Here is a 21411-nt window from a genome sequence, read left to right as displayed (position 1 = left end):
ATAAAAATAAAATAAAGAAATTATGTCCACCTAAAACTAAAAAATAAACATTAAAAAAACAAAAAGAGGGCTGGGATGTGGCTCAAGCGGTAGCGTGCTTGCCTGGCATGCCTGAGGCCTGGGTTCAATCCTCAGCACCACATACAAAGATGTTGTGTTGGCCGAAAACTAAAAAATAAATATTAAAAAAAATTAAAATTTAAAAAAAAAAAAGAACAAAGTCTCCACAGATAAGTAAGTTTATAAGTGGTGTGTGTCTTTCCAGACTCTTCACTGCATATCCAGAAATAGGCTTGGTGTTGGGTTTTGGTTTTGGTTTTAGTTGTTTGAATTTTATTCTATGGACTCCTTTTTTTCCTCTTCACAAAATAGCATGGTACTCTTTCTAGGTTGGACTTTTGGATTTCTCATTCACTTTTAGTAGCTGCATGGATATGTTTTTTAAAAAATATTAACTTATTTTTAGTTGGACACAATATCTTTATTTTGTTTATTTATTTTTATGGGGTGCTGAGGATTGAACCCAGGGCCTCACCCGTGCTGGCGACTGCTCTACCACTGAGCCACAACCCCAGCCCCAGCTGCATGGGTATATTAATGCTATGATCAAACAATGTGCAATGGATGGATTGTAAGGCTGCTTCCAGCTTCACTGTGGTGAACACCTCTGTATAGTCACATGTCATTTCACTACAGAAATACATTCTGAAAAATCCATTCTGAGAAACATGTTAGTAGTTGATTTTGTCATGCAAACATCATAGAATGTTCTTGTACAAGGCTAGATAGCATGTGGCCCATCACCTGACATGACCTTTTGATACAGAAACTGTTAAAAAAGATATAGGAGGCTGCTGCTACTGTTGAGGGAAATGATTTTCCTGATGAATTTCTTAGTGATCTGTAGGTGGTGTGTAGGAGCATCTACTTTCTGAGTGTGTTGGTCTTGTCTCCAGCATCCTTGGAATTCTTAAAAATGATTTTTGTTCTCTGTGGCTTTTTATTGCAATATCTGAGGTCTCCTGAGAGTGTTATATAATGACCCAGAAGAAACCTAAGTTTTGGACAGGGTTGAGAGCCTTGCTAGTTGTGAAGTTGACTCATACAGATCCTGCTCTCCTGAATTTACCTAGCAAAGTAAAACAGATGTGATCATTACAATGGGGGTAAAAAAGAAAGAGAGACTTGTTTATGTTTACATGCTCAGCATCTGGCACATAGTAAACACTCATGGTCTGAAGTGAGTCACTGTGGTGTCATAAGAATATGGTTTTCAGACTTCCAAAAAATTGTAGCAGAAGAACTCATTAACCAGGAAGTTCCCAACCCTGGCTGCATATTGGAAATCACCAGGAGAATGTTAGAAATGTTTATAAACAGACTGCAAAGATTTGGTTCCCATTTGTCTAAGGTGGGACCAAAACATCAGCATTTGTAAAAACTTCTGAGTTGATTCCACTGAACAGCCAGGGTTGAGATCCACTGTACTGAACATAGTTTGAAATCTATATCCCCGTGGTCCTAATAATCCTGTGAAGATGCTGAGCGTGGCAGACCTGCTTGCCTGTGGAGAACCTGTTCTGGCATTGTGCAGCTCTTCACGTGGCAAAATGGGGAAATAGGCAGACATCCATGTTCAACCAGATCAAGCCAAACTGATAACCCTTATGCTCAGGTAGCTCAGCTGAAGGGAGTCGAAATTAGCTGCCGGATACCAGTGGCACACCTGTTGTTTGGCCTTGTGAGGCTTTGTTTCTCATCACCCTTGGGAAGGACTCACTGACTTCACCACAGCCATTCCAGAGGGCATACTGAATGATGTGGAGTCTGCTACTCCCAAAGCTGCTGTTGATTATAGCCAATATTCAGAGGTTGTGGGCCTTGTTAAAAGCCTCAGCAGTAGAGTGCTCACCTAGCATGTGCAAGACCCTGGGTTGGATCCTCAGCACCACATAAAAAATAAACAAAATAAAGGTATTGTGTCCAACTACAACTGAAAAATAAATATTTTTTTAAAAGTGGCAACCTCTTTTTTTTTTTTTTTAATAAGCATTTGACCATTATCTAATTTGGACTGTATGAAGAGATCTACTTGGATAGGGGCACATTGCACCCATCTTATCAATGACAAAACTGAGACCCAGGGAAATTGTGTTTTGCTTCATACCACCCAAGGAGGCGTGAGCTGGCTTCAGACCTTCTGTTCTGCCTTAAGAGTCCACTTTCCCTCCTCCATGCTCTCTAAGGGGCCCTCTGTCAGGAAAAGGATGCAGTTATTTATACACCCAATTACTCTCACACCAATCCCCTCTTTATCAAGCACTATCTCTTCTGGGAAGGCCATCCCAGCAGCTGAAGTTGTGACTTAGTGCACAGAAGAATGCAGAAAGCTTGCAGGGCTGGTGAATCTTAGAATCATTTGTGGGTTGTTCCCTGACTTGTGACCCAGAGTTGCTTTTGTCTTTTTCCTCTGGCTGCCTAAATGACTGGAAAACAGGCTCTGTTATCTAACACTCTTTACCCATCACCCACTGGGGCCCACAGATACTGCAGCACCTGTCAGAGATGATGATAAATATCTAGGCCAAAGTTTTTTAAAAAAATCTTTGTGGAGGAATGGGATGCTCAATCAAGATGACAAGGTATTTTCAGGGAATAAATAAAGCACTTATACCCAACTTTCTATTCTCTTTTTTCATTTTCACTGCCCACACATGACCTGCGCCCTGGGGTCCATCAGTGAGCTTGGCCGTCTCACCTCTCCTGGGCCTTCGCTCTGTCCCTGCTCCAAGTCCTACTCCAGCTCCACCTGGGAGAGGCTTCTGCCCATCTTTAAGCTCAGCTTGGAATTCATGTCCTCTCTTTCTAATCCTCCTGCCCCTATCTCACATCCCATAAGTTACCAGGACATCCTATCTCCTACATTCTTTCAGAATTGTTCTCCAGCCCAGTTGCCACTTTGCAAACAATCTACCATCCTCCGTGTTGGGACAGCCTGCTCCTGGCCTCCTATTCCCCCTCTTTCCATATTCAGTGGCTACCTTGGATATAAGAGCTCAGAAGCATCTGCCTTCCCCTTTTGGGAGAGTGAGCTTTTTGAGGGCAATCCTTCATCTTAGCAAGCACCACCCCACCCCATTATCATATAAAAGTCAAAAGAATATCTTGGTTAGATTACTCTAGAGCTGCTTGATAGGCCTGGGACCTGGCTGAGTCTGACAAGACTTGAGGGGTATGTCCTGGGCAGTATTTCTAAGCCAGGCAGGTCGGTCTTTCTTTATTTTGGTACCGGGGATTGAACCCAGAGAAACTTATTAACTACTGAGCCACTTCCCCTTTTTATTTTTTGAGACAGGGTCTTGCTAAGTTGCTGAGGCTGGCTTTGAACTTACAATCCTCCTGTCTCAGCCTCTTGAGCTGCAGGGGTTACAGGTGTGCACCACCATGCCTGGTCAGGTAAGTCTTTATTCACAGACTCTGCTCTCTTCAGGGGAGGAGGAGATCAAGCGCCAGATTTTGATTTTCTTCAAACACCCCTATCTGCAGAGCTTGTGTGCACTGGGAATAGGTGTGGTGTTTGCTTGGCGCTCTAGCACAAAGTGCTTGATGAAGGAAAATGATTTCAGGATGGACATATGACGCATCAAGTCTGACTTCTCAGAAGCCCAAGGTCCTTTCCCCTCTTGTCTCCCGCACCCTCTGGTAGAAAGCAGCAGTGAGTGGCACCCAGCAGACCCAGAGCCTGCTTCCAGGGTCCTGCACCTGCACCCTGGGGCTGCCTGGAACCCTCGCACCTCTGCCTGGCCCAGCACCACAGCCTTCTCACTGCATCGAGGCTTGCGAGGTAGCCACACCTGAGTCAGATGAGAGGCCACAACCTAAAGGCACTTTCATGCTCCAAAGAAGAAAGCCCATCCCCTCCTTCACCTCCTCTAGGCATCATAACTATGCCTTTTTAACCTGGCAATGAAGACGAGGGCATGATGACGGGCGTCTTGTGTTAAACACCAGAGTAGCCCCCTTTTACTGGCACTCTCCTTACCCTTTTCCTGGGGCACAGCTTGGTAAAGGTCTAATTTTTGCCTCTGGCACCTGACCTTTGCCTTGGCACATGAGCTAAACCTCTGTATGCTGGTTGACAGGTGGATGCCAGGAGCCAGCTGGGAAGCCACAGGTCCGGGTGAGCTCCGGGGGGTGTGCTCTGCTGTTGTCCGGTTCTCTACCTTCAGGAACCTGATCTGCCCTTCCCAGCCCTCCTTAGGCTCCTCACTACCCTGCCCCATCATCCCATCTGTGCAAGGTGTGACTATCTCTCTGACACATTCCAGTGATGGGACCAGCAGAACCTGGGACTGGCTGGGGCCCTCAGTGACTTCTGCTGAAGATCTGTCCAGGTGTGGCGGAGCTCTGTTCTCCAGACTCTTCTCCTCACTCCTTTTCCTCTGAATTGAGCATTTGGACACAGGAGTAAAAGGGACCCAGCAGATTCCCCACCCCCTCAAAAAAAAAGAATGCAAGTCTTTATTCCCTGTAGGAGAGACTTCTTTTTTTTTAATTTATTTTTTAGTTTTTTTTAGGTGGACATAATATCTTTTTTTTTTTTATTTTTATGTGGTGTTGAGGATCAAACCCAGCGCCTCGCATGTGCCAGGCGAGTGTGCTACCACTTGAGCCACATCCCCAGCCCGGAGAGACTTCTTGAATGTGACACTATTTCTGTTGCATCCCCAGCAGGGGCAGGCCCATTCAGACCCTACAAGATCAGGGCAGTTTTAGAGGACACTCCTGGCAGGGTAGGCCCTGGCAAGGAGCTGCTGGTTCTTCCTCAGAGCTTCTCCAGGTAGGACCCAGGGACGAAACCACGCTGCCCATTCCGTTCCACTGTCCACCAGCCATCCTCCCCTTCCAGGATGACTGCCAGGATGTCCCCTGCAGACATGTCCAGCTCATCGGAGTTCTGGGCAAGAGATGGAACGAGCATGAGACTGGAGGGGCAGCTGGGATGGCTCTGGTCTGGCATCCCCTGTCCCAGCAGGAAATGTGAGCCAGGCTCCCAGGGTGGACCGCACCTGAGACATGCCCATACCTCTTGGGACAGTCCCTTTGGGGACTGTCTTCAAGGGACTGTCCTCTTCAAATTGTCACCAGAGGCACCCCAGCCTCGTCTTCTCCCACTCTGCTCCAACCGCTGGAGCACATCAGGAGTCAGCTGCTTGCCTTACCCCAAACCTAAGGGGATACTCACTCCAAAGCTCACCACTGCTGAGCCCAGAGAATTCACTGCCCCCTCATACAAGCACCTATCATTCTTTTGGCTGCCCTTGCCAAAGCCTGCCAAAGTCTGCGTCCCTGAGTGGCCTCAGTGGGTGCGACTCACACTTGGCCTGCCTCGCTGTGAGGGATGGCTCTGGTTTCCAATTCTGCACCCTTGCCTTGATACATGGAGCAGATTGGGCTCTGGAGATCTCAGCAGAGCTGCCCCTACCCATCCTCTCCCCACAGACATCAGAAGACCAGCCACAGCACAGTAGAAGGACTCATTCTGGCCTTGGTGTTCTCTGTACCCATGGATGCAGAGAACAAGGCCCTGACTCAAGAGTGCACACCCTGACCCTAAAACCATTACCTACCCCAGCTCTGTCAGCCTGCATGGATGACTCATATACATGTGTGCAGATTTGAGCAGACATGAGCCCTTGTACCTATTTGCCATATTCAGCAGATATATGCTGAGGCCCTCTTAAGTAGAGAGTTCTGTTCTAAGGGTTCATGCCCCAGCACATTCCCAGGTATACACATGTGCCCTCCTGAGCAGGGGAGGAAGGCAAAGACCTCACCTGTGCCGTGTAGTCATAGAGCGCCCTGTAGTCCTGGGCTGGTGGGGCAGCGTTTCCCAGGGTCTCCTGCACTGCAATGTCTGCGTAGACAACTTCACTCCGCTCAGGGGCAGGTGTCAGGGTCTCTGTGGAGGCCAAGATCAGAGTGAGGCCTGGACCCTGCCCCTTTAGAAGAATTGTGGTCCCTGGAGGCCCCGTTGGCATGGAGTTTAGGCTTGGCCCTGCCTTTCCACTCTCCCTTTTGCTGTGGGAGGGTATACCTTTTCCCTTTGGGGGCCTCATGGCCCCAGCTATGCCATATAGGAGTCCTTTCCCCTGGGGTCACAGTGTCTGGGGACCTCCCACATCACCCTCAGTTACCAGCAGGAGCTTGCAGGGATGTGGTCTTGGGACTTCCATGCAGCAGCCCAGAGAATCTTGGAGGAGGGAAGAAAGAGGATCAGTCTGGTCTGTTTGTCTGATTCTTATGGCCCCACCGCTAAAGGAAGAACTCACAAAGCTCTGAGAGTTCTCTGCTTCCAAGGATCCCCAAAGGGTGTTCACCATGGCCCTTCCTTCCCGGCAACACACTCCCACAACCCCATGCTAGATCATCTCAGCACCTGTTCCATGCAGGGCCCTGTGAGAGTTCTAAGAAAATGCTCAGGTCTCCATACCCGTCAAGCCCTGGACTACACTCTGGTCTTCCTGCTGTGGTAGGATCTGCCCTTCAAAGTTCAACCCAAACATGCCACGCTGGCATCTTCACCAGCCTGGGCTAAGCCAGCCCACTTCCTCTTGGCCCCATAGTGACTGGATCCAGATGGTATATTGGGGTATAGCACTAGGACCTGGAACCTGACAGCCAGGCCAGGGAAAGGACACTACCCAGGAGAATTCTCCCGGTGCACAGGTTTTGGGCTCCTGCAGAAGAGAGTCACCTAGGGCACCAACCCAGGCTCACAGTGTGGCCAACGGGACAAGGAAGCCAGTATGAGGCCTACCTAGGGCTTTGCATGCAGTCGCTAGTGAGTAATTGGGGTGTAACTAATTGTTTAATACTTGGGTTCTCTTGGGCCAAGGGTTCCAATCCATAAAACTGTATTGAGGTTGTTGTGTCTCCACAGGGCACCCAGCACCTGAGCAGCCCCAGACACAAAGTGGGTGCTCTGCTGCCACCAGCAGAGGCCCAGCCCACTCCTGGCCCACTGCTCTTACCCCTGCTCTGCATCCCAGCCACTGACACCCATTTGGTGCCTCACCTCTTTATCATGCCACAGGATGGTGGTACGCCAGGGCTGCCAGATGACGGGGTAACCTCCCGGTCATAGTAGTTCTGGTATGGCACCGGAGCTACAGACAAGCAAGCCTGTGAGGCCCACGGTGGCGAAGGCAGGCAGAACCTGTGTTGCTCAACACCCCAACCTGTCCCCAGAGACCCAGAGTAGGGCCCTACTTTTCCACTCTTGCCCTGGCCCATCCTGTTGCTCCCATGAGAGTCCCCCACTGTTGGTGCCACTGAGATTGCCATGGATATTTTGAACTATGATTTAGGGACCAAAAGGGCTGGGCTGAAGACTCAACAGAGCTTCACCATCCTAACCTCCCTTATAAGATCTCTGGTCCCTCCTTAATTCTGGTCTTCTTTTGTCTCAGAGGAGTCAGCAGGCCAGAGACCCAGCCTAGAGATTACCGTCCGCTCCTTTAACTCCTCCTCCCACAAAGGAGCCGTGAGCCATCGCCGCACTGTCCTGGCTCAAGGGATCCTTGGCTAAACCCTTGCTGTCCTAGGAGTGGGCCTTACCTGGGGGCTCAGTGCCTGTGCTCTTGGCCTGGATGAAGCCATTGATATCGGTGTCCACACTGCAGCCTTCAAGTGTCAGCCGCACTTCCTCATAGAGCTAGGGGCAGGAAAGAGCAGAGACCGTGCGGCCAGGCTTCACCGCAGTGCCCACACTTTGTGGGTCTGAACTCTGGCCAGGGACCCTGTCAGCGCCTGAAATGAGGAACCTTGGGATATAACCCAGAGAGGATAAATCCCTGGTAACAGCTTCCTGTGTCCTCCTTTCTCAAGGACCTATGCAAAGGACTTATTCACCCTACCCTCTGAGGCAGACACTATTTCCCCTATTTTATAGATGAGGAAACTGAGAAGGGATATGTCACAAGAATGCAATGCAGCTAGGCTTTGGATCTTGATGAGGGAGTCGAGCTCACACTTCTTCCACTGCCATGAAGAGGCCATCAGGTGGGTACACATCATTTAGAAAACAAACACCCAAAGGTCTGTGTGGAGGCTGAGATCAGAGTGATCTGGACCCTGCCTCACTCTGATCTCGGCAGGAAGGAGAAGGAGGGGGCAGGCAAGGAACAGCAGCTGGCCTCCAGGCTGCCCCAAGAGAGCATGAGGCTCAAGCCCCTTTCACAGAGTGGCAGCACTCTGCTGGGGTATAGTCAGGTCTTCCTGGAGACAGGGACAGAGGTGGGGCAGAGGAGCGACTGGACCTGGTCTTCTGCAAGCACCAGGCATGCAGTGGAGCCATGGGGTCCTCTAGACCCTTTGCAAAGAACTGTGTCTACCTGCTCTCCCCACCCCCAGCTGCCTCCACACTCCCCACCCTGAGCAGGGGAGTGCTCTAGCTGCAAGAGCAGAGCCAGGCACTCTGGAGGGCATGGGGACAGGGCAGAAGCCAGCCACAAAAGCAGGGGCTTACAGCCCTGTCTGGGCTGTGCAGGAAGCAGAGGCTGAAGTCCGAGACTCCCAGACCAGAGGTTGGCTCACAGAGGACCAAGTGTCTGCTCACTGGCTTAGATGGACCTGGGCATGCAGGTAAGTGGCCTGGGCCCGCAGCCTGTGTCCCCCATTGCAAACAGAAGGGCACCCATCCCTGATGTTTGAGGCCACAGGTTGCGGATGGTATTCATTCATTCACCCACTCCTTGCACCCTACCCCTGTGTCCTGAAACCCCACCTCATCGTCCTTGACACACTGCATGGAGAGCTGGTTGCAGTGCACCCACAGGGCATTGCGGAGAATGGTCAGCCGGTCAAATTCCTGCAGCTGGAAGGCCTGGGGAGAAGGAGGAAGTGAGGAGGAGCTGCAGGGCCAGGCAGGCCCCACTCAGCTCAGCTGAGGCTGACCAGTGGGCAAGCTCTGCTGGCTGCCAAGTCTAAAGGGAAGGCCTCCTGTGGGTCCCCACCCCTGTGACAGTCCTGAGCTGTTGGGAGGGAGGCTGAGCTGCCTCGGGGATTCCTGCCCACAGCTTCCCTCCAGACCCCACCACACACTGGATGAAGTCCCGGGAAGGGCAGCAAGAGGCGCACAGGATGTGGTCCATCAGCGGGGCCCTGGGCACAAAGCCAGGCGGTGAAAACCCCGGGATAAGACCCAGCTCTGGGCCCAGTGAGTGAGCAGATGAGGGGGTGAATGAATGAATACTATCCCCAACCTGCAGCCTCAAACAGCAGGGATGGGTGCCCTTCCGTTTGCAACGGGGGACACAGGCTGCGGGCCCAGGCCACTCACCTCACAGGTGGTCCGGTGCTCCTGCTCCCACTCGACCCGCACCTTCTCCAGCTGCTCGATGTTTTGCCTGTACACTCGCTCTGGAAGCACAGGCAACCCTCAGGGAGACTGAGTGACCTGGACTCCCCATGTCCCCAGGACAGGAGCTCCTCCACACCTTTACTCCCACAGAGCCCCCTCCCCCACATCCTTCAGTCCCGTGGGCCTGCCTGGCTGCTGGGCTCATCTGAACACCTGTCAGGGACACCCCTACAGATAGCCCTTTTCAGGGTGACTCGGCTCCCCTACTGTGCTATGGGTGCTGGAGTGGACCCCCAGGGATACAAGTTCAGAGTCCCAGCTGCTTGCCCTCCCCAAATCCCACCCCCTCACTTTCCAGGAAACAGTTTTGAAGAGGGCAGGCGGGTGCTGGAGGGGTGGGGACCCCGCAGGCTTGGGTCATGACCCCCACCCTCATATCCCTCGGGTCACCTGGTCCCCCAACCAAGGGCCCACCAGATGTTAGAGAGGCCATGCAGAAGGGAGAGCACCTTCCTGAGGCAGGGAGGAGGTGGCTCTGTCCTAGGAGGTTTTTCAGCAGGGACAAGGGGCAGTAAGGGGATAGAGAGGCCAGGGCCAGGGAGGGCTGGGTGTGTGCATGTGTGCAGGAGAGAGAAATGAAGGACCTGTCTCCTAGGGACGTGGCCCTGCAAGTCTCAGGCTCTGGAGCTGGACGGTCTCTGTTCCCTTGCAGTCACCACCATTTACTGGCTGATGACCTTGGACAAGTTACTTATATTCTTTGTGCCTCAGTTTCCTTGTCTGCTAAAAAGGGGGACAAACCATAGCCACCTCATAGGTGGAGTGAGGACTAAATGTGCAAAGCGGCAGGAACAGCCTCTGCACAAGTGCAGGGTGGCACCTGTGTGACTCATGGAGCACACTCAGGGGAGCACACATCCCTAGATGAGGAACAAGTTTGGTGAGGAGGATTGGCCAGGCCACCATGCCAGCCTGAGGATGGGGCCAGGGTGCACATACCTGCCTCGGTGGCCGAGTCCTTGCATTGTTTGGCCTTGTTCTGGCTCTGAGGAGACAGGGAGAGCAGCACTGAGCCCAGCCCTAGGGCTCCAACACTACCCTGGCTACTCAGAAGTGACTGTCACACCTTCTCTGGCCATCTAGGGACCAGAGTGAACTAGGGATAAATTCCATCATTCACCGGCAGCCTCACCCCGTCAAAGGGTTCCCATGACTAAAAACAGAAACCTGCAGCCCATCAAGATACTCCTGAAAAGCAGAAGTCAAGACCATGGGGAGGGCAGCTCAGGCCAGGCCGAGCCCTATGTGGCCTCTGCTGGACCCACAGGCTGGGACTCAGGCTTTGGCCCTTGACTTGCTGTCCTCACACCCCTACAAGACCCTGCCCTCCCGGGCCTCAGCTCTCCCGTCTGCACATCTGGGTGATGTGATTTTGGTCCTGGTGTCTCTGACACGACCCAGAGCCTAGACCAGTCAAGAGCTTGAACTCTGGACAACTTGGGTTTGGATCCCTTCTCTGCAGCTCTGGCTCTGAGATCTGGACAAATCACTCACCATCCTGGAACTCAGTTTTCTCTGTGTGACTGGGGACTACGGAGTCCCTCTCCAAGGATTGTCTGAGGGGTAGCTCTTCCCCATCTGTGAACTTGGGGCCTGAGCTGCAGAGAGCGTGCTCTGAGGAATGGGTCCTTGGGTGCAGCCGGGAGATGGCCAAGGGGACCAAGATGACCTGTCTGTCCATGACCTGAGATTCTGGGAATCCCATTACATAGATGCCAAGACTAAGGGTCAGAGAAGGATGGGCAGCTGGTGTGTCCTGGATGCAGACTTTGCCTGGGGATGTCTGTAGCCCCAGCCTGGTGACACCACACAGCCCCAGTGGCCCCACGCACCTTCTCTACTTGCTTCTGGTGGCCAGTGGCACTGATGCGCTCGAAGGCCTGCTCAGCATCGTCTGCGTCCCGACACTTCTGCTCGTATGTCCTCTTGGACTAGGATAATGAAGGGGTGTGACTTGCAGGGCCCCACAGTCCTTCTCTGTGTCCCCCAGATTGAGGTTCCCTGACCCCAGCCCACCTTTTCCCTGGTAGGGGTGAGGGGCTGGGGCTAGAGCAGGACGTCCCCATCAGGGACTGGGATCTTGGGGTTGGCAATGGAGAGGAGGAGGGGACTTCTGGCAGTATTGCTGCAGGCTCTGTTTACTGGGGACAGTGGCCCTGCCTGCCCATGGCCCAGCCTTTTTGTCCCCGAAGGGACCTGTGCCACTACACTACACCTTTTCACCTGATGCCCTCTTGGGTACCCTTCTCCCCCTTCCTGTCCAGTGTCCTCTGGACACTGCTCAGGGATCCCTCCACCCTGCTCTCCTGGGGTTCTCATCTGACTGTGGATGACCCTGTGAGCAACTGCAGGACCGTCCCTCTGGCCTTCAGCCTGAACCCCCCAAGGGGCAAGGCCCCAGCCTCACACGCACCTCCATGGCCTTCTTGTAGAGTGACAGCTTGCTCTTCTGAACACGGTCCATGACGGCCTCGTACTGCAGGGGACACGAGGCTCTGAGCAGGGGGCCACAGCCTCAGCACGCTCCCCTAGGCCAAGAGGAGGGGTTGTCCCTAGGATGAGGCAGAGCATCCTCTCCGGGCTCTAGGGCGTTGACGGGATGCCCTCCATCTCCCAGAGCTGCCCCTTCACAGTCACCCTCAGAATGGAATGCCAAGGCCACTGTGGCCTGGCTGCAGAGTCCAGCCGGGACTTCAACTCTAGCCAGAGAACTTGCACCCACCCACATTCTTCATTCACAGCCCCCGAGCACATCCCAGTTGCTCACACAGTGAGCACATACTGACACACACGTGCATACGGAGCCCCACAAGAACACTAGAAGTACTGACTAGCAGCCCCACTCCCCTGACTGCTCACACTTGCATACACAGGCCTCCCTGTGCACATCCACAGACCACTCAGCACACATCACACACTCCCACGTTCACCTATGCACAACCACAGGCCAGTCTACACATTGTCAGGGCTACGCACACCATGGCCACCGTACCCCATGCTCGCCTCCTGGGCTTCCTGTTCAGACAGAGCTAGCGAAACAGCCAGGACCAAGGCCAGGAGGAGGTAGGAGATTAGAGATGAAAGGCCCCGCATCAGACTGGAGCCAGTTTGTGCCTGGGGAGGGTCGGGTCAGCTGGGAGACCTTGGCAAGTTGCCTAGTCACAAAGATCAGGCACAAACGCACCGGCACACACATGTGCCCACACATGCCCAGACAGGCTCCCAGGCTAGGTCACAGCTTCCTGCTCGCAGTGGCCACGGCTGCTCTGGGGAGATCAGTGCTCTGTCCTAAATACTTTTGGGAGATGTCACAGCCCCTCTGGCCACAGAGAGCTCAGAAGAGCTGGGCTAGGGCCTCCCTGTGGCACCAGGTGCTCTGCAGGCCTGCAGCAAGTCCCAGCTCAGAGAGGTCACCTGCTCCAGCACCTCAAGGCCAGGCCGCTTCTGAGGATGGCTTTGGGGACTCCCTGTCTGCTCAGGAAGCCAAATTTAGACTCCTAAGGGCTGAGACCCAACTGGCCCGGGAGCAGGCAGGGCGGGTAGCTGTGCTGAATGTGCCGGGAGAACCACCCAGCAGAGCCGCAGCCCTTCTGTGGAGACTGGGCCCCCTCTGGGCTGCACTCCCAAGCTTGGGGGTGGATGAGAGCACCCCTCCTACAAGGGGGGACGAGGCCTGGGCGGGGAATGGCTTCGTCAGATGCTCAGGCCCAGCCTGGAGGGCACGCTCTCCTCCCCTACACAGCTCAGGGTATCTTTCTTCCATTTTCAGTTCCTCAGACCCTTGACAATGACCCTTCCTGTGCTGCCTCGCCCTCTGCAGGGAGCCCTGGGTGCCTGAGCCCCCTTCCCAGCATCAGTCTGCATCGTGCCTGCCTTCCCAGGGTGCTCAGTGGGAGTTGAGCCGTGGGGGGAGCCGCCACCCAGCCAGATCCGCCAGCCTCTACCTGCACATCTCCCATGGGGGCCTCACCTTCCTGCCATCGGTAACTCTGTCTAGATGCAGTCATGCCCCCCTGGGGAGGAGTCCCTCTGGATGCTGCTGAGCCTGAAGCCCCCTACCCCACCCTTGCTGTCTATTGGCCCCTTTGGCCTTGGGCAGCGCCCCCCCCTCCCACTGGCTCCAACTTTTTCTTGGATAAACAACCCTGACCCTTGGGCTCAATCAGGACCAGTGTCCAGGGGACACTCAACTCGGACTGGCTGTTCTGAGTGCCCCCAAGTTGCCCCGACCCTCTGCGGTGTAGTTAGGTGGTCACAGAGACCAGTGTGCTCCCTGCTTCCTTGTCACAGGCAGCTCAGGCAGGACCCTCAGGGGGCCTCACAGGCCTTACCTGGCCTCCCTCCCTCCTTCAAGGCACTGATCCCAGGGCCCAAGCACTGCCCCTGCTCCTCACTGGCTACACCAGGAGGGCACGTGTCCCCACGTGGTGACCCCCTCACCTTCTTCCTCTGCTCCTTCTGCCTCTCACGGAACTCCTCCAGGCTGCGCAGCTCCTCACGCAGGGTCAGCGCCAGCTGGATGTGTGCACTGCCCACATTCTCCATTTCTAGGGTCAGAGGATGGCCTCAGCCACCACAGCTGGCCCTGCCTGGGCCAGCCCGTACCTCCCTCACCTTCACCCACCCCCAGATCCTCCACCAGCCCCGCAGCCCTGGTGCAAACAAAGCTGGACCCCAGCCTCCTCTGAGGGACCTGGGTTTCCCGAAGATCCCGCCACCCTGCAGCCTGGAACAGGGACAGGTGGGACTTACGCTGCTTCAGGGAATCAAAGGAGGCCCTCAGGGAGCTGCAAAACAGGAGGGCCAGGTCAGCAGGAAGATGGCCCTGTGTGAACCCCAAGTCCCCGCTGGCCTGAGGGACTGTGTTATTCTGGGGGGAGACGGGGACAACTCCATGGACCCCAAACTGGGATTTGTGGAAGACAAAGCTCTCGGAAATTCAACCTTCCCACTGCAGCAGAACCCGGGCCCCCTCTGCTCTTGTCTGCGTTCCTAGAGAAGAGGGGGCTGTGTTCAGGATGGTCCTTCCCTCCCTGAAACCTCTGTCCTCTCCAGGTAGCCAGTGCTCCAGGATGACAGAAGCAGGAGAGGGAGCGTCCACACCTGGCTCCTAGTGCCGTGGAAAGGCTGGAGGAAGATGGATGAGGCTGGAGGTACTGGGCAGGAGGCAGCGGGAGGGGAGAGTTGCAGGTGCTGTCTGCTCTAGGAAGGGGACCGGTGGGCACCAGAGCCAGAGGGAGGAGAGAGGCTGGCACTGGGTACGAGAGGCAGGGACGAGGCCTGAGCAGTAGGGGTGCCAGATTGAGCAGATGCCCAGCTCGCTTGACTCTCAGTTCAACAACAAGCACTCTGTGAGCATAAGTCTGCCCTGGGTGACGAGTGGACACACTCCCATCTAAAGAGCCCCCGTGGGAGCTGAAAGTCGGTGGAATCCGGTATCCTGTACTGTATCTGGCAGCCCAACTGGGGGCTCACCCCAGAGCCATTGACAGCTGAGTCTGAGCCAAGGTACTTGTGCCCCCACCCCAGGACCCCGTCCTGTCTACTGCAGGTGATGGAACACCACAAGGCAGAGGGTCCCTGGCAGAAACAGGAACGTTGTGGGAGAACACCTCTCTCTAGACCACAAGCTCTCAGGAGCAGAGGTTTCTGGGAGGGGTGAATTCCCCATCCCAGGGAGGAGGGAGGCCGTGTAGGGAAGCCCACCCAGGAAACCAGCAGGACCTTCATTATGTAGCTTCTCCCTGCCCTGGACTCCCAGGTGCTTTAGAAGCAGATCCTGAAGCCAGATGGCCTGGATTCAATCCAGATACTACAATTTATTTGTTGTGTCACCTTAGACAAGTTACTTCACCTCTCTGTCTCAGTTTGCCCCCTTGTAAAATGAGGATAACAAAACAAAAGGAAGGCTATGAGGGTTACGTGAGTTGACATGTACAAAGTGCCTCTCCTAGGACCTGGAGCAATGGAGGAGTTTTACAAAGGTTGTCACTGTTGTGCAACCCTCCTGGACATATCTGCAGATCCCAGCCAGCCCTGGGGACCCCTAGGCCTGTCTGATCTGACCCCCAACCTGCTCTACCTAAGAGCTTACCAGCACCTGCTCTTACCAAAACCCCCCACTGGACTTCGTCTTCAGGTAGGGGGCTCCCTTCTCACCCTCAGCAGGGAGGGTGAGGAGCAGCCCATGCTGGGCAGCATGTGAGGGATGCCTCTGCCTGCGGTGTCCCCAGCCTGGCCAGTGGTGCCAAGTCACCAAGGGCACTGGTTGCAGCTGGGCCTGGGAATGAGGCTCCCTTAACTAAGACACTGAAACACACAGTGGCACCCTCCTCCCCAGGACACCAAGGAGCCAATCGAGGCACACAGGGGAACTGAAGCCAGAGTGTGGCCAGGCTGGCTGGGGCCACACAGAGGCAGTGGCAGTGGCCCTGTCCCAGCGCATCCTGCTGCGGCCGGCCACCAAGCCTCTTCCTGCCTTTCTATGGAGCAGCTCGCCTGCCCCCTGGTGGCCATATGGCCACATGACACCCACCCTGTGACACCCTGGGCTGGGCAGGTAGGGCAGAGGCTGTCAGAAGAGGCAAGATTGGCAGGTCATTTGTGCCTCCCAGCTGACAAGAGCAGGCCCCCTCTCCTCCCTGCGCTGGAGGACCACTGTGGCCACAGTGCACCTCAGAGGATCAGGGAGAAGGGAGCCCACCGGCAGCCCCAGTGAGCCCAGAGGAACAAAGAGAATGAAACAAGCTAACTCCTCAGGCAGGAAACCCACCACACTTCAGGTTTATAACAAGGGCGGTGGGGGGGGGGCAGGACACGAGGGTTCAAGCTCGTGCCCCTTTTGGGGGTTCTGTCCATGCTCACGGTAACCACTGGGGTTCACAGGAAGCGGGCCGGGTCTTGCTGCCCCTTGCAGCTCCTGGGAGCACACAGCACCCTCCCTGGGGAAGAAAGTGAGGAGGCGGCAGAGGCAACAGTTTTCAGGGGCAGGTGGCGTTTCAGGCAGACCTTTAAGGCAGGGAGAACCGAGAAGAGGAAAGGGAGGGCCGGGCTGGAAAGTCGAGGCCAACCTTCTGCAGGGCTGGACATGGGATGTCAGGGGTCTTGATAAGCCCCCTGCAAAAGCCTAACGCTGTATGAACATGCATTGGAAGGCTTGTGGGGACCCCGGGGGCTGGCAGCCCAGTCCTCTTTGTGTGTCTTCCCTTGCTGCCGCCCCACAGATGTTTGCTGAGTTAACAACATGCAAAAGAGTTCCCCGCCAAAAATCATCCCAAGATGTGGCCTGACTGCAGGCCTGGGTGAGGCTCCTGCTTGCTCAAGGTCAAGGAATGATGCCGCCAAGTCTCCGGGCAGCAGAGGTGGGGCAAGCCAACCCCCCTGCCCTCTTGGTGTGCTGTGAGCTACTGAAGAGGTCATTAACCCCTTGTCCTTTGTCCTTCCTGACCACCTTCCTGCAGCAGGCTGGCTGGTACACCTCTGGCCACATCACCCACTGGCTCCCAAGTGTCCTGCCCTTTTCCACCTCTGAGCCTTTGTCCATAGGTCCCTGGCAGGAATGCCCTCCCCTTCAGGAGGCACCCCCAGGCCACCGCACACCTCTGCCCTGCTCCCGGGGCCTGGCCTACAGTGAGCTTGTGCAGTGCTGGCTTCTCCCACAGCCACTGACCCACTCTGCGAACCTTTTTTCTGGCCCTTGTGGGTTTGTTTCTACCTTTTTTGCAGCTGCTTTGGCCCAGTTCCCCCTCCAGGCTCAGCTGGGGCTCCCTGTCTGGATTAAGGCAGCCTCCAGCCCCCTGAGTGGTTTTCCAAGGGACCTTGGCACTGGGCCAGGGCAGGGCCTGGGTCCCAAAGGAAAAGGCCTCAGCTCACAGCCAGGCCACTGGGTCCCAAGTGAAGCAGGTGGCTCCAATTTGTCACTGAAGGTCTGCAGGGCAAGACTCGGGCACCTCTCAGGGTGACCATCCCCTTTCATAGGAAGGGCCCGAGTCTCAGAAAGGGGCAGTAGTCCTCCTGGGGTCACCAGGAAATAAGCCAGGGCAGGCCCTGTCCCATACTCAGCCTTCCACGATCATGCAGGGAACCAGGGCCACCTGAGTGGGGCAAGAATCTGTGTACTTCCCTCTTCCCGTGGTCCACCCAGCTCACCTCTGCATTTCATTCTCTGCCAAGGGCATCCCTGCACTCAGTCCCATGTGACTCATGGCCCCCTGAGCATGCCTCACCCACCCGCCACCCTGGCTCCCTTGGGTGCCCGTCTGGACTCCTTTCCTGTCCCATGGCTGCAGTGGCCCTGCTACTTCCAAGAAATTCTCATTTTCCGTTGGTGTGGGAGGCTAGGGGCGGCAATCCCTGGGTCGTGCTCCCCAGCTCCAGGGTTGCACCGCCCTCCTGGCTGTCTCCTCCAGCGCCACCACCTGGGCCCCCTTCCCAGAGATACAAAGAGGTTCCAACAGACACCTGTTCATTTCTTACCCTGTCCAGAGCCTTCCTCTCTGCCCATCCTGCATCCAGCAGCCAGCCCTGCCCTAGAGAGGTCCTCTGACCAGGCTCCTGTTAATCTGTACTATAGCCCATTAGAGGGGGCAGATGAGAAACAAACTCAGAGAGGCTAAGTGACTTGTCCATAATCACACAGCTCACCAAGGCCAAGCAGCCACTAGAGCGTATGTGTTCTCACTCTCAGGACCGCATGCACATCCTCTAGTCTAACATGTTGATCTGTGGGCTCTGGACATTAACCTCCCCTGGTTCGCATTACTTTTAAATCTTTCTCTAACCTTTCCCACGTTTTTGTTTGTTTGTTTGTTTTGTTTTTGTTGTTGTCGTTTGTTTGGGTTCCTGGTTGGAAGCGGGAACTTCCAGGGTGCCCTGTGTGTTTGTAAGACCTAGAGAGTGTCATATCCAGGTGCTCCCTCGGGGCAGAGCCAGGCACATTGCAGGCCAGGGAAAGGGATTAGAGTGGTAGCCCCTGCTGCCTCAGGGCCCTGAGGGGGTAGAGGCTTTCAGACCCTGGAGTCCAGGGCTGTCTGACCCTGGGCCTGCCCCCCAGCCCTCCTGGCAGACTCCAGCGGGGGCAGCAGCAGCCCCCACACTCCATGATGACCTCCCCTGACTCAGGCCTGCGCTAAGCCCCTGAACCCACTTCATCCTCGGAGGAAGGCTGCACATCTGTCCCTTCACTGCCAATGGGACAGAGATGCAGGGCCCACCATGTGAGGAGCTGGTGCCAGAACCAGGTATGGACCCACTTGCATCTAGGTCCTTGAAGCCCAGACAATGCTACAGGGGACTCGGTCAGGCAGCAGACGGGCCTGTCCCCTGCCCCTTGGGACTCTGATGGAGGCCACTGGGCTGAAAGCACCTATGGGCAGGTGGCTCCCGCCTCCCCAGCCTGCCCTTCCCTGCTCTCAGTCACCCAGAACCTGCCCCCCCCCACCAGGCCCCAGGCAAGGGCCGACCGATGCCTGCTCTGTGCAGTGCAGACCCTCCCTGGCCACCAGCTTCCCCCCACAGGAGGCTTCCCTTGTGTGAGGCCCAGCGCAGCTCTTACTTGATCTCCGTCTGCCCGCCCGCCTTCCGCGCGATCTGCACCAGCTCCTTCCCGTAGCGCTCCTCCGCCTGGGCCCTGCAAGGACACGGCGGGCTCGTTCCCCGGGGCTGCAGCCCGGGAAGTGCCCTCTGCAGAGCCGGAGGCCCACCCAACCGCCTCAGGGGCAGCAGGACCGTGTGGCAGCCCCTCCTGGGAGTACGTGCTGGCCCACCAGGCCACCTGAGGGGACAGCGAGCAGCACCCATCGGGGCAGGTTGGGGTTGAGGGGAAACGTTGTCGCCTGGCTTCCTGCGGAGGGCAGCCCCCTTCCCCTGGCCGCCCCGCCCGCCCCTGGCCATCCCAGTTCACCTCTGCCTCAGCAGCTCCTCCACGTCCTTGCACATCTTCCTGCCGTCCAGCAGCCGCTGCAGCAGCACCTCGTAGCCCGTGTGGGCGGTGAAGTCCCTGCACTGGAACGCAGGGCAGGCGGGTCCCTGAGCACAGCCCAGCAGGGGCCTCTGGACACCCCAGGAGGAGACCCTCCCTTGTCTCCATCTCCCCATTCACAGTCCAGCCCTTGGGTTCAGGCCCTGTCCTCACACAGCTGTGGGGGTGACAGGTGCCCAAGTGGTCAGGGGCTGCCTGCCTGACATCAGAGTTCTCAGTCTGGGACCCCTCACTGCCACCCAGGGACAGTTGATGGGAGGGGCCACCACTGAAGCACCACGATGACAGCCCCCAAATTTAGTCCCTCAGGGGTGCCTGGCATGACTCATGCTGCCCACCCCCATCACCCTGTCACTCAGCTAATCAAGAAAGCAGGCACGTAGGGGTGACAGCTACCAAGTGATGGCCTGGCACTGAACGCAGGTTGGAGTTGAATTCTGCACCCCTGCACTACCCAGCCTCTGCCGCTGCCCGTGACCCAGGCGAGTCTTTGAGACTTAGCTCTGTACCCAGGGCCAGGTTGGGCCCTCTGTGGGCTCAGCTCATCTTCTTGCACCAGTCTGGGAAGGTGGGTTTTGAGGGTGGCTTCAGGGCCACCAGAGCACACCTAGAACACCCTGTGTCACCTCTGTTTTATTTTTTGTGATGCTGGGGATCAAACTCAGTGGGTACTAGGCAAGTGCTCTGCCACTGAGCTACACCCTCAGCCCTGGGTCACCTCTCAACTAGACTACGTGAGGGTCACCCTAGAGAATCCCCAAGGAGGGGCTGCTCCTGCACCTGGCGCTTGCCCAGCCAGTCCTGGTGGTCCTGACCCACCTGCCCCACCCCTGCCCTTGGGTGCGGACTCTAGGTCCATCTGAGCTGCTGGCATGGGAAGCTGGGGTGGGGAGGTAGCATGCGAGGACATGGAGGACAGTAGTTCCTACAGCATCCCCAGGCCTGGGGAACGGGTCCCAGCACCTGGCTGCCGACCCCAGTGCTCCTGGCTCGCACATGTGGCTGACCCTAGAAGAAGAGGATAAATCCTGGTGGGAGGCAGGGGGTCTGCCCCTCACTAATCCCTGCCAACCCTTAGGTACTTGGCCAGGCAACTGCAAACCAGGGCAGCCTGAGATTCGGCACCTCCTCTGTCTGCTTTTCTGCCCCCTCAGACCCTCCCAAATCCTGAGACTGGGAAAAGGAGCCCCAGTTTCCCTGACAATAAATGTCACGTCCTCATACATCGGAGTTCAGAGGTCTATGGGGCTCTCCCAAGTCACACACCCCTAACCTGTTTTCCAGACAAAGCCTGGCACTCCTTCCCCTTGCCCAATGCCTCTCCTCAAATTATGGGTCTGTGGGGGAAGACTGGGTGGAGTCAAATCAAGGAGAGCTTCCTGCAGGAAGAGGCATATGAGCCAGGGAAGAAGATGTTGCATTCTTCAAGGTCTAAAAAGAATCAGACATGGGGCTCAGGACAGAAATGGCAGCAACGGCCTCACCTAGGCCTAGCCCACCCTCAACCAACTCAGAGTAGTCAATCTGTAGGCCTGTGGGATACAGATACTTAGAACCCCAAACTCACCCTCCTCCATAAGCAACCCTAGAAATTCCTGTGGAGGGCCTGACCCAGGCTCAGTGGCCCACAGGGTACAAGCTGAGTATATGGGCCTTGGCTGGCCACCAGAACCCCAACAAGACGAAGTTGTCCCCTAGTGTGCTGCAGCCTGTCCTGGGCACGGCATTTGCCCTCAGGTCCAGCCTGGCATCGCTTAACCACACGGGCCAGGCTTCCATTTCCACAGCCTTGGTGGGCATAAACCTGACCATTAAAAACCGGCAGACCATGCTTCCCGCCCCTCAGCTTCTGCCCTCCCTCTGGACCCCCAAGTCAGAAACCTGTGGCAGCAGGGAGAGAAAACAAATCGGGAGCTTCGGCCTCCTGCCCTCCTTGTGAGGGGTCATTCCAAGCTGGACACAGTGTTCAGGTCACAAGATCACAGACACCCAGAACTTAGAAGCATCT

The 21411-nt window shown here is 55.8% G+C and overlaps 1 protein-coding gene and 1 long non-coding RNA gene across 7 annotated transcripts in view; one reads left to right on the top strand and one right to left on the bottom strand.

Annotated features, from left to right (window-relative positions):
- Positions 1–4534: 4534 nt before the first annotated feature.
- Pstpip1 (proline-serine-threonine phosphatase interacting protein 1) overlaps positions 4535–21411 on the bottom strand; it is a 41454-nt gene continuing 24577 nt past the window's right edge. Inside the window, exons 2-15 of one of the 5 annotated variants that reach the window (XM_040275288.2) lie at positions 19326–19426; positions 18978–19052; positions 14177–14211; positions 13865–13971; positions 11838–11900; positions 11257–11355; positions 10364–10409; positions 9344–9423; positions 8789–8887; positions 7621–7717; positions 7079–7169; positions 6198–6253; positions 5838–5962; positions 4535–4957 (exon numbers count right to left, since the gene is read on the bottom strand). In XM_040275288.2, the coding sequence (XP_040131222.1) occupies positions 4826–4957; positions 5838–5962; positions 6198–6253; positions 7079–7169; positions 7621–7717; positions 8789–8887; positions 9344–9423; positions 10364–10409; positions 11257–11355; positions 11838–11900; positions 13865–13971; positions 14177–14211; positions 18978–19052; positions 19326–19426 (1206 nt within the window). In that variant the 3' untranslated portion in view covers positions 4535–4825. Of the gene's footprint in view, positions 4958–5837; positions 5963–6197; positions 6254–7078; positions 7170–7620; positions 7718–8788; positions 8888–9343; positions 9424–10363; positions 10410–11256; positions 11356–11837; positions 11953–12416; positions 12650–13864; positions 13972–14176; positions 14212–18977; positions 19053–19325; positions 19726–21411 lie in introns of those variants that run through there. The other 4 variants (XM_013358079.4, XM_078049225.1, XM_078049224.1 and 1 more) reach the window with 4 other exon arrangements.
- On the top strand, positions 7680–20626 carry LOC120886392 (uncharacterized). 2 transcript variants are annotated; one of them, XR_013438680.1, is made up of 4 exons: positions 7680–8064; positions 13245–13407; positions 14480–19885; positions 20482–20626. It is a non-coding gene; the product is annotated as an uncharacterized LOC120886392 (long non-coding RNA). The 2 variants fall into 2 exon arrangements; XR_013438681.1 differs by lacking the exon at positions 7680–8064 and adding an exon at positions 8082–8646.

Source organism: Ictidomys tridecemlineatus, chromosome 5 (genome assembly GCF_052094955.1).
Source record: "Ictidomys tridecemlineatus isolate mIctTri1 chromosome 5, mIctTri1.hap1, whole genome shotgun sequence".
NCBI classification, from domain to species: Eukaryota; Metazoa; Chordata; class Mammalia; order Rodentia; family Sciuridae; genus Ictidomys; species Ictidomys tridecemlineatus.
The sequence above is the reverse complement of the archived record's forward strand: the minus strand, read 5'-3'. Positions and strand labels throughout refer to the sequence as shown.